A 12,363-nucleotide genomic window follows, 5' to 3' on the forward strand; every position below is an offset into this window, starting at 1 on the left:
AGTAGCAGACCCTTTTCCTTTCTTCTCTATAAATCAAATGTGCCTAAACCTACTGTCAAGCTTACCAGGTGTTAGGCTAGCTAGGATCATAGCTGAACATATGTTGTTTGTTATCAAACCAAAAATGACGCACCTGGGATTAGTTTTAAACATGGTTTGTGAAATTATTTCAAATAACAGGCGAATCCTGATATAATGAAAAATCGCCCCCTCCGTTAATATGAGTCAATATTCTTTTAACCGTTTAGGCAAGAGACAAGTAATTTTCTTTGCTGTAAAGCATGCCTTCCCTCTCTGACACTCAGAGGCTGCGCATGACAGTGAACTTGCGTCTACTTCAAAGCTGTGCTCTCAGTTATACACAGGGCATGATAATGATACAGTATCAACAGATGGCTCGCTTGTCACAATAACAAAAATGTACAAATCTACAGAAAGACTCACGATGAGGGCTGGATCCCGGCGTCGCCCATAACACGCTAAATGAATCAAATGGACTGACGAAAGAATCATCCTACCGATCGCAAAGTTGAGGACCATATAGGTATCAAACTGCTGCCATTCTGAAAGCAGGCAGCCGATCAAGACGGGAGGAGAAGCAGCGTGAAGATAATGGATGGTAGGGGCATGCTGAAGAAGCAGGTGATAAGGCTGTGTAGGGGTGCTAGAGAAGCAGGCGAGTGAGCTGGTACGGAAGCTGCTGAGGAAGCAGGCGAGTGAGGCTGGTAGGGGATGCTGAGAGAAGCAGGCGAAGTGAGCTGGGTAGGGATGTAGGGAAGAGCAGGTGAGTAAGGGCTTGGTAGGGATCTGAGAGAAGCGGCGAGTGAGGGCTGGTAGGGGATGCTGAGGGAAGCAGGCGATGAAGGGCTGTAGGGGATGCTGAGAGAAGCAGGTGAGGAGGGCTGGTAGGGGATGCTGAGGAAGCAGGTGATGAGCTGTAGGGATGCTGGAGAAGCAGGGGAGTAAGGCTGGTAGGATGCTGAGAAAGCAGGCGAGTGAGGGCTGGTAGGGGATGCTGAGAAGCAGGTGAGAAGGGCTGGTAGGGGATGCTGAGAGAAGCAGGCGAAGTGAGCTGGTAGGGATTGCTGAGGAGAAACAGGCGAGTAAGCTCGGTAGGGGATGCTGAGGGAAGCAGGCGAGTTAAGCTGTAGGGATGCTGAGAGAGAAGCAGGTGATGAGTGTGAGTGGCTAGAGTAGCCAGGGATGTGGTAGGATCTGAGAGAAGCAGGTTGAGTGAGGTGGTAGGGATGCTGAGAGAAGCACAGGGAGTGAGGGCTGGTAGGGATGCGAGAGAAACACGACCGTGAGGGAGGGCTCGGTAGGGATGCTCGAGAGACCAGGCCAGCGGTCTTGACTCTTAGGCGTGGGCTAGGGTCCATGCTGAGTATAGTAGCAGGGAGCAGTCCAAGGAGGGGCGTAGGATGCCCGCACGCAGAGGAAAGCAGCGAATGAGGCTGTAGGATGCTAGGCGAATGCCCAGGAGATGATGCGGTGGGTAGGATGTCTAGGGAAGCAGCGAGTTAAGGCTGCTATGGGAATGCTGGAAGAAGCAGTTGACTCAGCATCCCCTACCAGCCCTCACTCGCCTGCTTCCCTCAGCATCCCCTACCAGCCCTCACTCGCCTGCTTCTCTCAGCATCCCCTACCAGCCCTTACTCACCTGCTTCTCTCAGCATCCCCTACCAGCCCTTACTCACCTGCTTCTCTCCGTCTGCCCTTCATGCACATCTATTCCTCAGTCAGATTTTGATATATCATTTAGCTGTTATGGCGAGCGGGGATCCAGACCCTCATGAGTCTTCTGTTAGATTTGTACATTTTGTTAAATTGGAGCAGCGAGCAATGTTGATACATTGTATCATTTCATGGCCTGTTATAACTGAGAGCACAGTCTGAGTAGACTGCAAGTTCACTGTCATGCAGCCTCTGAGTGTCAGAGAGGGAAAGGCATGCTTTACAGCAAAGAAATTACTTGTCTCTTGCCTAAACGGTTAAAAGAATATGACTCATATTAACGGAGGGGGCGATTTTTCATTATATCAGGATTCGCACGCATTTGAAATAATTTCACAAACCATGTTTAAAACTAATCCCAGGTCGCTCATTTTTGGTTTGATAACAAACAACATTGTTCAGTCATGATACCTAGCTAGCTAACAACCTGGTAACTTGACAGTAGGTTTAGGCACATTTGATTTATACAGGAAGAAAGGAAAAGGGTCTGCTACTCATGAGATGTGCTTCAAAAGGTAGGATTCATATAGGCCTAATGGAAGCCTAAACTATATCAAAAATCTATTTCTTTCTGCTGCTCCTTCAATTCTGTTTGGTGCCCAACATTTTAAAAGTAGGGAGCAGTGTGTGTGTTTGTGGGAGAGCGAGGGTGTTGTGTTTTTATGAGTGAGGGAGACAGTGGGTGTCTGTGTTAACTGAAGAGTAAAGGTTTCATGCAGTGCTTTCCCCCTTACTGACAATGATATGCAGATCATTATGCAGTGCTTTCCCCTTACTGACAATGACATGCAGATCATTATGCAGTGCTTTCCCCTTACTGACAATGACATGCAGATCATTATGCAGTGCTTTCCCCTTACTGACAATGATATGCAGATCATTATGCAGTGTTTTCCACTGACTGACACATGAGATGCAGATCCATTATGCAGTGTTTCCCTACTGCACAATGAATGCAGATCATTATGCAGTGTTTCCCTACTGACACAATGAATGCAGATCATTATGCAGTGTTTCCCTCTACTGACACAATGAATGCAGATCATTATGCAGTGTTTTCCCCTACTGACACAATGACATGCAGATCATTATGCAGTGTTTTCCCCTACTGACACAATGAATGCAAGATCATATGCAGTGTTTTCCCTACTTGACACAATGACATGCAGATCATTATTCAGTGTTTTCCCTACTGACACAATGACATGCAGATCATTATGCAGTGTTTCTCCTACTGACACAATTGACATGCAGGATCATTATGCAGTGCTTTCCCCTTACTGACAATGACATGCAGATCATTATGCAGCGTTTCCCCTTACTGACAAAGATATGCAGATCATTATGCCGTGTTTTCCCCTTACATGCATAATGATCTGCATATCATTGTCAGTATGTCACAGGAAGTTGGTGACACCTTAATTGGGAAGGGCGGGCTCGTGGTAATAGCTGTTGCAGAATGAGTGAAATGGTATCAAACGCACGGTTTCTATGTGTTTGATGCCATTCCATTTGCGTTGTTCCTTGTTCCAGCTATTATTATGAGCCGTCCTTCCTTCAGCAGCCTCCCCTGATGTATTTTCCTCCAGCCAAATTGCAGGTAGGCCTTTGCAAATATGAGCAAATCAGCCATTCTATGCAGTATTCTACTGAACATTGTGACATTAAATTCAATGTGTTGTATTGAGTAGAAGTGTGAATTTCAATTACATGTTTTTGGAGAATGTTTAGAAAACATGAACAAGCGTTTGGGAGACTGGGTGAAGAGGATGTTTAATTTTTCTTACCGTGGTATCGCGATACTACTCGCCCACAGGTCGAAGTGTTTGTTGATAGGCTGTGGCCAATACGCATAGGCTGTCATGTTCGGACCGATGCCGACATGAGGCGCCTAAAAATTGTAGACGAATTTGAATAGGCTAAACGGCAGTCATGTTTGACAAATATAATTTAGGATCATTATTAGTACACTACATGACCAAAAGTACACTTGTCATTGCGCGTGGTGATCTTAGGCTTGTGTGCGGCTGCTCGGCCATGGAAACCCATTTCATGAGGCTCCCGACGGAACAGTACTTGTGCTGAAATTGCTTCCAGGGGTATTTTGGACTCAGTCGAGAGTGTTGAAACCCGAGGATAGACGATTTTTACGTGCTTCAGCACTCGGCAGTCCCGTTCTGTGAGCTTGTGAGGCCTACCACTTCGCGGCTGATCTGTTGTTGCTCTTAGACGTTTCCACTTCACAATAACACACTTACAGTTGACCCGAGCAGCTCTAGCAGGGCAGACATTTGACAAACTGACTTGTTAGAAAGGTGGCATCCTATGACTGTGCCACGTTGAAAGACACTGAGCTCTTCAGTAAGGCTATTCTACTGGCAATGTTTGACTATGGAGTCACCTCTCAGTAGTGGGTGTGGCTGGAATAGCCGAATCCACTCATTTGAAGGGGTATCCACATACTTTTGTATGTACAGTGCATTCGGAAAGTATTCAGACCCCTTGACTTTTTCAACATTTTGTTACGTTAGTCTTATTCTAAAATTTATTAAACAGTTTTTTTCCCTCATCAGTCTACCACAATACCCCATAATGACAAAGCAAAAACTGGTTTTAAGATGTTTTTGCAAATGTATTAAAAATAAAACACTATCACATTTACATAAGTATTCAGACCCTTTACTCAGTACTTTGTTGAAGGACCTTTGGCAGCGATTACAGCCTAGTCTTCTTGGGTATGACACTACAAGCTTGGCACACCTGTATTTGGGGAGTTTCTCCCATTTATTTTCTGCAGATCTCCTTCAGCTCTGTCAGGTTGGATGGGGAGCATTGCTGCACAGCTTTTTTCAGGTCTCTCCAGAGATGTTCGATCAGGGCTCTGGCTGGGCCACTCAAGGACATTGAGACTTGTCCTGAAGCCACTCCTGCGTTGTCTTGGCTTTGTGCTTAGGGTCGTTGTCCTTTTGGAAGGTGAACCTTTGCCCCATTCTGAGGTCCTGAGCGCTCTGGAGCAAGTTTTCATCAAGGATCTCTCTGTACTTTGCTCCGGTCATCTTTGCCTCAATCCTGACTAGTCTCCCAGTCCCTGACACTGAAAAACATCCCCACAAAATGATGCTGCAACCACCATGTTTCACCGTTGGGATGGTGCCAGGTTTCCTCCAGACGTGACGCTTGGCATTCAGGCCAAAGAGTTCAATCTTGGTTTCATCAGACCAGAGAATCTTGTTTCTCATGGTTTGAGAGTCCTTTGCCTTTTGGCAAACTCCAAGCGGGCTGTCATGTGCCTTTTACTGAGGAGTGGCTTCCGTCTGGCCATCTACCATAAAGGCCTGATTGGTGGAGTGCTGCAGAGATGGTTGTCCTTCTGGAAGGTTCTCCCATCTCCACAGAGGAACTCTGGAGCTCTGTCGAAGTGAACATCGGGTTCTTGGTCTCCTCCCTGACCAAGGCCCTTCTTGCCCGATTGCTTAGTTTGGCCGGGTGGCGAGGAAGAGTCTTGGAAGAGTCTTGGTGGTTCCAAACTTCTTCCATTTAAGAATGAGGCCACTGTGTTCTTGGAGACCTTCAATGCTGCAGACATTTTTTGGTACCCTTCCCCAGACATAATCTTGTCTTGGAGCTCTACAGACAATTCCTTTGACCTCATGGCTTGGTTTTTGCTTTGACATGCACTGTCAACTGTGGGACCTTATATAGATCGGTGTGTGCCTTTCCAAATCATGTCCAATCAATTGAATTTACCACAGGTGAACTCTAATCAAGTTGTAGGAACACAATAAGGATGATCAATGGGAACAGGATGCACCTGAGCTCAATTTCGAGTATCATAGCAAAGGGTCTGAATACTTATGTAAATAAGGTATTTGTTTTATTTTTTTAATAAAAAAAACAGGAGGTATTCTTTTTCTAAACCAGGTTTCACTTTGTCATTTATGAGATATTGTGTGTAGATTAGTGAGGATTTGAATCCATTTTAGAATAAGGCTGTAACGTAACAAAATGTGGGAAAAGTGAAGGGGTCTGAATACTGTCTATACTTGAGGCAGTGTTCATTCTGATAGGAGAGAATGTCACCCACCTTGCAATCTGAGTGGAGGCAGTCAACATTTTGAAACTATTGAACCAGAAACTTAAGTGTTTAAAACATGGATGTTTTTTGTCATTTTATGAGGTATGTCTTACCTTGTTCCAACCATAGGAATGTTAAGGGTATTCTTTTATAAACACTTCCTCATATGCCATTGAAACCAGTATTTCTCTCGTTCTCAACATTCTTTCGATGTCCAGCAGCCAAAGACACAGTCCTAGTCATTAACAACCCATGCTTGTTGTTGCATCTTTAGATATTCCCTCTTTCTACAATTCTGAAGGATATTTTCATCTGTCATATGAAACCACTTGTATTTGCAGTACACTTTTGAGAACGGTGTTTTCCGGCTAATTGCGTTTTCAAACATTTGTGCTTATAGCCTACTGCCGTGTCGCATTGCTGCGTTTATAATGTGAAGAAATAGCTTATCAACATTCAGCTAAACGTTCTGATCTGTTGCATCAGCGTCATTTGCACCAATAGAATAGGTGCAGTGCATGCAATGCATGTGAGAAGGACCCGATCACATGACGAGCATTGGCTAATAAGAATTTAGATATCTGAGAGCGCCATGTGAGTGAGAGGTGCTTCGGAACTCAGCGATTGGCAGGCGGGAGAAGGGAATTCATTATTATATTCAGCCCAAGGGCACAATGGCCACAAGGCATAGATTCTTTTAGGGGGAATTATGGACACACAAGGGCGTCGATGCCGGGAAATTCGAGGCCTGAAGTAGCTGTAATATAGTCCATTATGACCGTTGCCTTGTGCCACTAACGTATGTGAGTGTGTGTGTGTGTGCAGGTACATAGTCCACAGCGATGACCATAACCCATACCTAGCGTCACTGGAGGACTTTGAGGATAAGCTGCAGGACTTCCATCCTGACCTGCTGGTGATGGGCGGGCTCCAAATGATGGACAGCTTCCCCTTCCGACAGGGTGAGGGGATACTTCGCCACCTTGTCCGCCACTAAGCTCGGTCTCCAATAGGGAGGCCTGGGCCCGTATCCACAAAGCCTTTGAGTAGGAGTGTTGTTCTAGGATCAGCTTTATCTTTTAGATCAAAATGAATAAGATTACATGGACAGGCGGGGACCTGATCCTGAATCAGCACTTCTACTCTGAGACGCTTTGTGGATACTGGCTCGGAGGTGTTTTCAGAGCAGTGCTGGTTCCCATTGAGTAACAGACTGTTGGTATTTTAGTGGTTTGTGTTGCTGTGAGGGAGATTGAGGGGAGGGTTGTTTTCCAGTGATGTGCAGACTGTTGGTATTAAAGGGGATTAACATGCCTGCCTCTATACAGTAGCTCTGTAGCCTCAGACACACAGGCCACTGGCCCTCAGTCGGCGTGGGAAAGCACATACCCGGAGTGTTTGTGTGTTGCGGTGCATCCAATGTTGTGTCAACAGGCCTTTGTGATGTCAGGCTGGTTTAACTACTTTTGCTAATATATCTTTCGCTCTCTCTTCAGGTGAGAGGAAACACCTGCTCTCTCGGCTGGGCAATCTCCTCTCCTCCTCCTCCCCTCGGACGGGCGTCCATTTTGAGATGGCCAGCTTCGTGGATGAGGGTCTAATGGGGGACCTGCTGCGTCTGGTCCTGCCCAATGCCGACTCCCTGGGGATGAACGAGCAGGAGCTGCCCAACCTGCTCAGCCTGTTGAGGGGCTCTAACGTCACCGTACTCTCTGACCCTAACCCCCGCGTTGCTACCGTCCTCGACCAGATGAGGGAGCTCTACCGCCTGGTCAACCAGCACTACCGCGATGCTAATGAGGATAGCGGCGTGGACGCTAATGCAGCTAGCGCTAAGGGCCGGCCGCTGTCCAGGCTCCACGTGCACACGTTGGCGTTCCAGGCCATGATCGTGACGCGTGGCTCCCAGTGGAAGAACACCATGTCGGCCGTGGCCAAGGCCTCGCTTACCGCCAACCGCCACGTGTGCGGCTCGCCGGACATCGACCCCAGCAAGGCGCGGCTCATCATGGACGAGTCATTCTCTGTGAGCCGGCAGGAGGGAAGCCAGCGGATCCCTCTAGAGGAGACCAGGCCTGTCAGCTGCTGGGACGAGGATGACTATGAGATCTGTGTGGCGCCCAACCTGGTGTGCACAGATGTTTACCAGACTGCAGGGGGAGGGGACAACATCTCTGCCGCAGGACTGGTGCTGCAGATCTGAGCCAACTTTAGGGACCAACGGCTAACTCTAACAAAGAGATCCCCTAACATGTGAAGTCTTTTATCATTCTGGTTTTAGGTGTGTTTATTGTGTTGCCGGTGCAATGCAAACGCTGGGTGCAGTGTGTCTGGCAGGGCTGAGCCTACTCCTCTTCTGTGCTTTTAGTTGTCCTCTGCCTCCTCTCCCCCCTCTCCTCCTGTATTCCTCTTTCTCCTGTCCTCTGCCTCCTCTCCCCCCTCCTGTGCTCCTCTTTCTCCTGTCCTCTCTCTGAGCAGTATGACCTGACACATCCACACACACTCATACACTCACTCATTCCATCAGGTGGAGCTCATATCATATGGGACCTATTTCCTCAACCAGGGCCACGTTCCGTAGCCAAATATTGCAGATAGAAATACCACGAATAGAGCCGATGTGATTCCTTACTCTACATGTCAGAGGCATATTTGTTCTACATAGAAATATGCTATCTGAATATCCAAAATGTTGCGTCCTGCTGAACGCCCCCCCCATGTGGTTTTTCCTTTGACGTGTGTTAAGGTCCAGACACTGATCACATACACATCCACTCCCTGTAGAGCATTACATAAATACATATCTGGTGTCCATAGCTATTCCATTCTGTCCCAGGATATCCAGGCACAAAACAAACATTCCATCAGTTTCACCATTTCAGCCAACAACATTCTATTGTTTTTCCTCAAGGGAATTTTCAATCGTTTTTTCTCAAGGGAACGTTCAATTGTTTTCTCTCAGGGGAAAGCTTTTGATTGATATCTGACTGTTTTCATGTTAACCTGATTTAGAGCTGGTGGCATATGGGCCTTTATCTCATGTGTCTAGCTAAGCAGTAGAAAAGGGAATTTAAATGTGTTAGCTCAGTGTTGCGTGATGATTCTTCCTCAGTCTGTCCTGTACACATAATGCATTGTAATGTTGTCGTCTTCAGTCTGAATATTATGTAATGATTGAAGACAACCACAGGGAGTGTTTCTCTGTTATGTCTGTAATGTGGAAGAGAAACTTTTTTACCCTTAACATGAGCATGTATTCTTCTCATAACCTCCTCACTCTCCGTATACTGCCTGCATCCTATCATATCATTGAGTCATACACACATTAGGCGCTTACGTTGTGTGTTTGAATGATTATTGCATGGGCCACATACAAGGCGCTTTGGATAAAAGCATCTGCAAATTAAGTATGATATATCAGCCAAACAAGTTTGTGTCATTTAGATGTACTCTCTGCAGAACAGCCCATATGATCTCTTTACCTTGGCATATGATCTCTTTACCTTGGCATATGATCTCTTTACCTTGGCATATGATCTCTTTACCTGGGCCCATATTCATAAAGCTTCTCGGAGTAGGAGTAATAATCTAGGATCAGTTATCTTTTAGCTCATAGGCAATTGATTAAGTTTACATGGACCGGGGTTAACCTGATTCTAGATCAGCACTTCTACTATGGAACTCCTTATGAATACAGGCCCTGTTCTGAAGGGAGACTGGGTGCATCCTAACAGTCTAAAGTGGCTTTCTCTCCTTGTTTCCTTTATTTAATTGGCACTGATCAGAAAGAACTACATCTATCCCCAATCATATAAGTTGAGATGAGTGCAGATGGAAGGGAGGAAGCTGCTGTGTACTACTGACATGCAGCATGAAGCCTGTAGGCTTGACAGGGTTCCTCCACTGTCCTCTTAAGGCGGCTGCATTTATTTCCAGACAGAACACCATGCCACTCCAAGCTGAGTCCACCCCTCTGGGTGACTGACGTGCGTGCGTGTGTTCCTGCTTCTCGGCAACTGCTTGTGCGTATGTATTTGCGTGAGTGTCCATGCTTTCAGAATATATTTGCGCGAGTGAATGAATGTGTGTGTTGCTCTGGCCAGCTGATGTAATTGTTGTCTCAGGGATTAGCTGACCTGTGCTGTTAAGGAGTTGTGGAATATCTGGAGGCTAGACACTTCCAGATGGATCGCAGTACATGGAAGGAAGGATGGCTCATGGCCAGGTGAATTGGTTTGTTCTGAGTGACTTGGGCGAAATAAAGAAAACACATTCCATCTTCTGGTGTCTATCCTGTCTGTTATTTACAGAAAGTTATTTTCAGCTCATCCAAGCCATGTCTGAAATTGTCAAACCCACAATGAGGACACACTTAAAGGGTAGACCCTTTTCATTGGTGTGTTGAAAGATACTGAGCCATTATTGAATGAGATTTTCTAGATTTGTGAAATTAATGCTATTTGGCGACATCTGCTGTTCTGATTGTTGGGAATTTATTCAAGCTGCCATCAATCAAAATCAACATAGGTCACTACTTTTCAAATGTTTAGTTTACATGGTTACACAAATACTCCCGAGTCGATATTCACGTAATAATAAGGAATACCCCTCGACCACGCCCGCAATTTGGGGATAAAACATTTTCAATTGACCCCCATTGTAAAAGAGACAACTTTTTTTGTAATACTGAAATAACAAAACATGCCGAAAGCTGATATGTTGTTCAATGTAATATTACACTGAACAAAAAATATAAACGCAACTTGCAAAATTTTCAAAGATTATACTGAGCTACAGTTCACATAAGGAAATCAGTCAATTGAAATAAATGAATTAGGCCCTAATCTATGGATGTCACATGACTGGGAATAGAGATATGCATCTGTTGGACACAGACGCCTTTTAAAACAGGTCGGGGTGTGGATCAGAAAACCAGTCAGTATCTGGTGGGACCACCATTTGCCTCATGCAGGCGCCACATCTTCGCATAGAGTTGATCAGGCTGTTGGTCCACTCTCCCATAGGGTGGCCCACAATTGGCCCAGTGTCGTCCGGGTTATGGGTTGGCCTGCGTAGGATATATACTACAGGTGAGTCTTGGAGAGGAGGGGTAGGATTACCTGGTATATACTACAGGTGAGTCTTGGAGAGGAGGGGTAGGATTACCTGGTATATACTACAGGTGAGTCTTGGAAGAGGGGGTAGGATTACCTGGTATAGTGCAGGAGACAATGTCATGGTTATCCAAATCTAGGGACAGGCCCGCCGTCCAAAAACTGGTTTAAAAAATATATGTGATGACATTGAATCAACGTGGAAAACTAGTTGGATTTGCAAAAAGTAATCAACGTAAGGGCATTTAATATTTTTTCACACAACTTTTAACCTAAATCCAATGACGGTAAATATTTTTTTGTTGATTTCACGCCAGTTGACAACTCAATCAAATGTAAATCAAAACTACACGTAAAAATACTTACCTAATGCACAATGTTCAGTTAATGTTGGTTTGCCTGTTGAATATTAGGGGAGACAGTCCTTTCTTCTTGGTCCAAAATACTCCTGATGAAGTGATGTTCACTGAAGTAGTTTAATCCTACAGTGGGGCAAAAAAGTATTTAGTCAGCCACCAATTGTGCAAGTTCTCCCACTTAAAAAGATGAGAGGGGCCTGTAATTTTCATCATGGGTACACTTCAACTATGACAGACAAAATGAGGGAATAAAATCCCGAAAATCACATTGTAGGCTTTTTAATGAATTTATTAGCAAATTATGGTGGAAAATAAACTTTTGTTATTGACCAAATACTTATCTCAATACTTTGTTATATACCCTTTGTTGGCAATGACAGAGGTCAAACGTTTTCTGTAAGTCTTCACAAGGTTTTCACACACCGTTGCTGGTATTTTGGCCCATTCCTCCATGCAGATCTCCTCTAGAGCAGTGATGTTTTGGGGCTGTTGCTGGGCAACACAGACTTTCAACTCCCTCCAAAGATTTTCTGAATGCTGAGGACTGGGGTAAAGTAATTTTTTCTGATGAATCCCCTTTCCGATTGTTTAGGGCATCCGGAAAAAAGCTTGTCCGGAGAAGACAAGGTGAGCGCTACCATCAGTCCTGTGTCATGCCAACAGTAAAGCATCCTGAGACCATTCATGTGTGGGGTTGCTTCTCAGCCAAGGGAGTGGACTCACTTACAATTTTGCCTAAGAACACAGCCATGAATAAAGAATGGTACCAACACATCCTCCGAGAGCAACTTCTCCCAACCATCAGGGACAGTTTGGTGGCAAACAATGCCTTTTCCAGCATGATGGAGCACCTTGCCATAAGGCAAAAGTGATAACTAAGTGGCTCGGGGAACAAAACATCGATATTTTGGGTCCATGGCCAGGAAACTCCCCAGACCTTAATCCCATTGAGAACTTGTGGTCAATCCTCAAGAGGCAGGTGGACAAACAAAAACCCACAAATTTTGACAAACTCCAATTATTGATTATGCAAGAATGGGCTGTCAGGATGTGGCCCAGAAGTTAATTGACAGCATGCCAG

The 12,363-nt window shown here is 45.4% G+C and overlaps 1 protein-coding gene across 1 annotated transcript in view; it reads left to right on the forward strand.

Moving 5' to 3' along the window:
- Window positions 1-10,091, forward strand: part of LOC111968880 (ADP-dependent glucokinase) — a 19,236-nt gene extending 9,145 nt beyond the window's left edge. The window contains exons 6-7 of the mRNA XM_023994808.2: window positions 6,635-6,771; window positions 7,306-10,091. Of these exons, the coding sequence (XP_023850576.1) occupies window positions 6,635-6,771; window positions 7,306-8,012 (844 nt within the window). The 3' untranslated portion in view covers window positions 8,013-10,091. The remainder of the gene's footprint in view (window positions 1-6,634; window positions 6,772-7,305) is intronic.
- The last annotated feature ends 2,272 nt before the right edge of the window (window positions 10,092-12,363 follow it).

This window comes from Salvelinus sp. IW2-2015, linkage group LG9 (genome assembly GCF_002910315.2).
Source record: "Salvelinus sp. IW2-2015 linkage group LG9, ASM291031v2, whole genome shotgun sequence".
Classification (NCBI taxonomy): Eukaryota; Metazoa; Chordata; class Actinopteri; order Salmoniformes; family Salmonidae; genus Salvelinus; species Salvelinus sp. IW2-2015.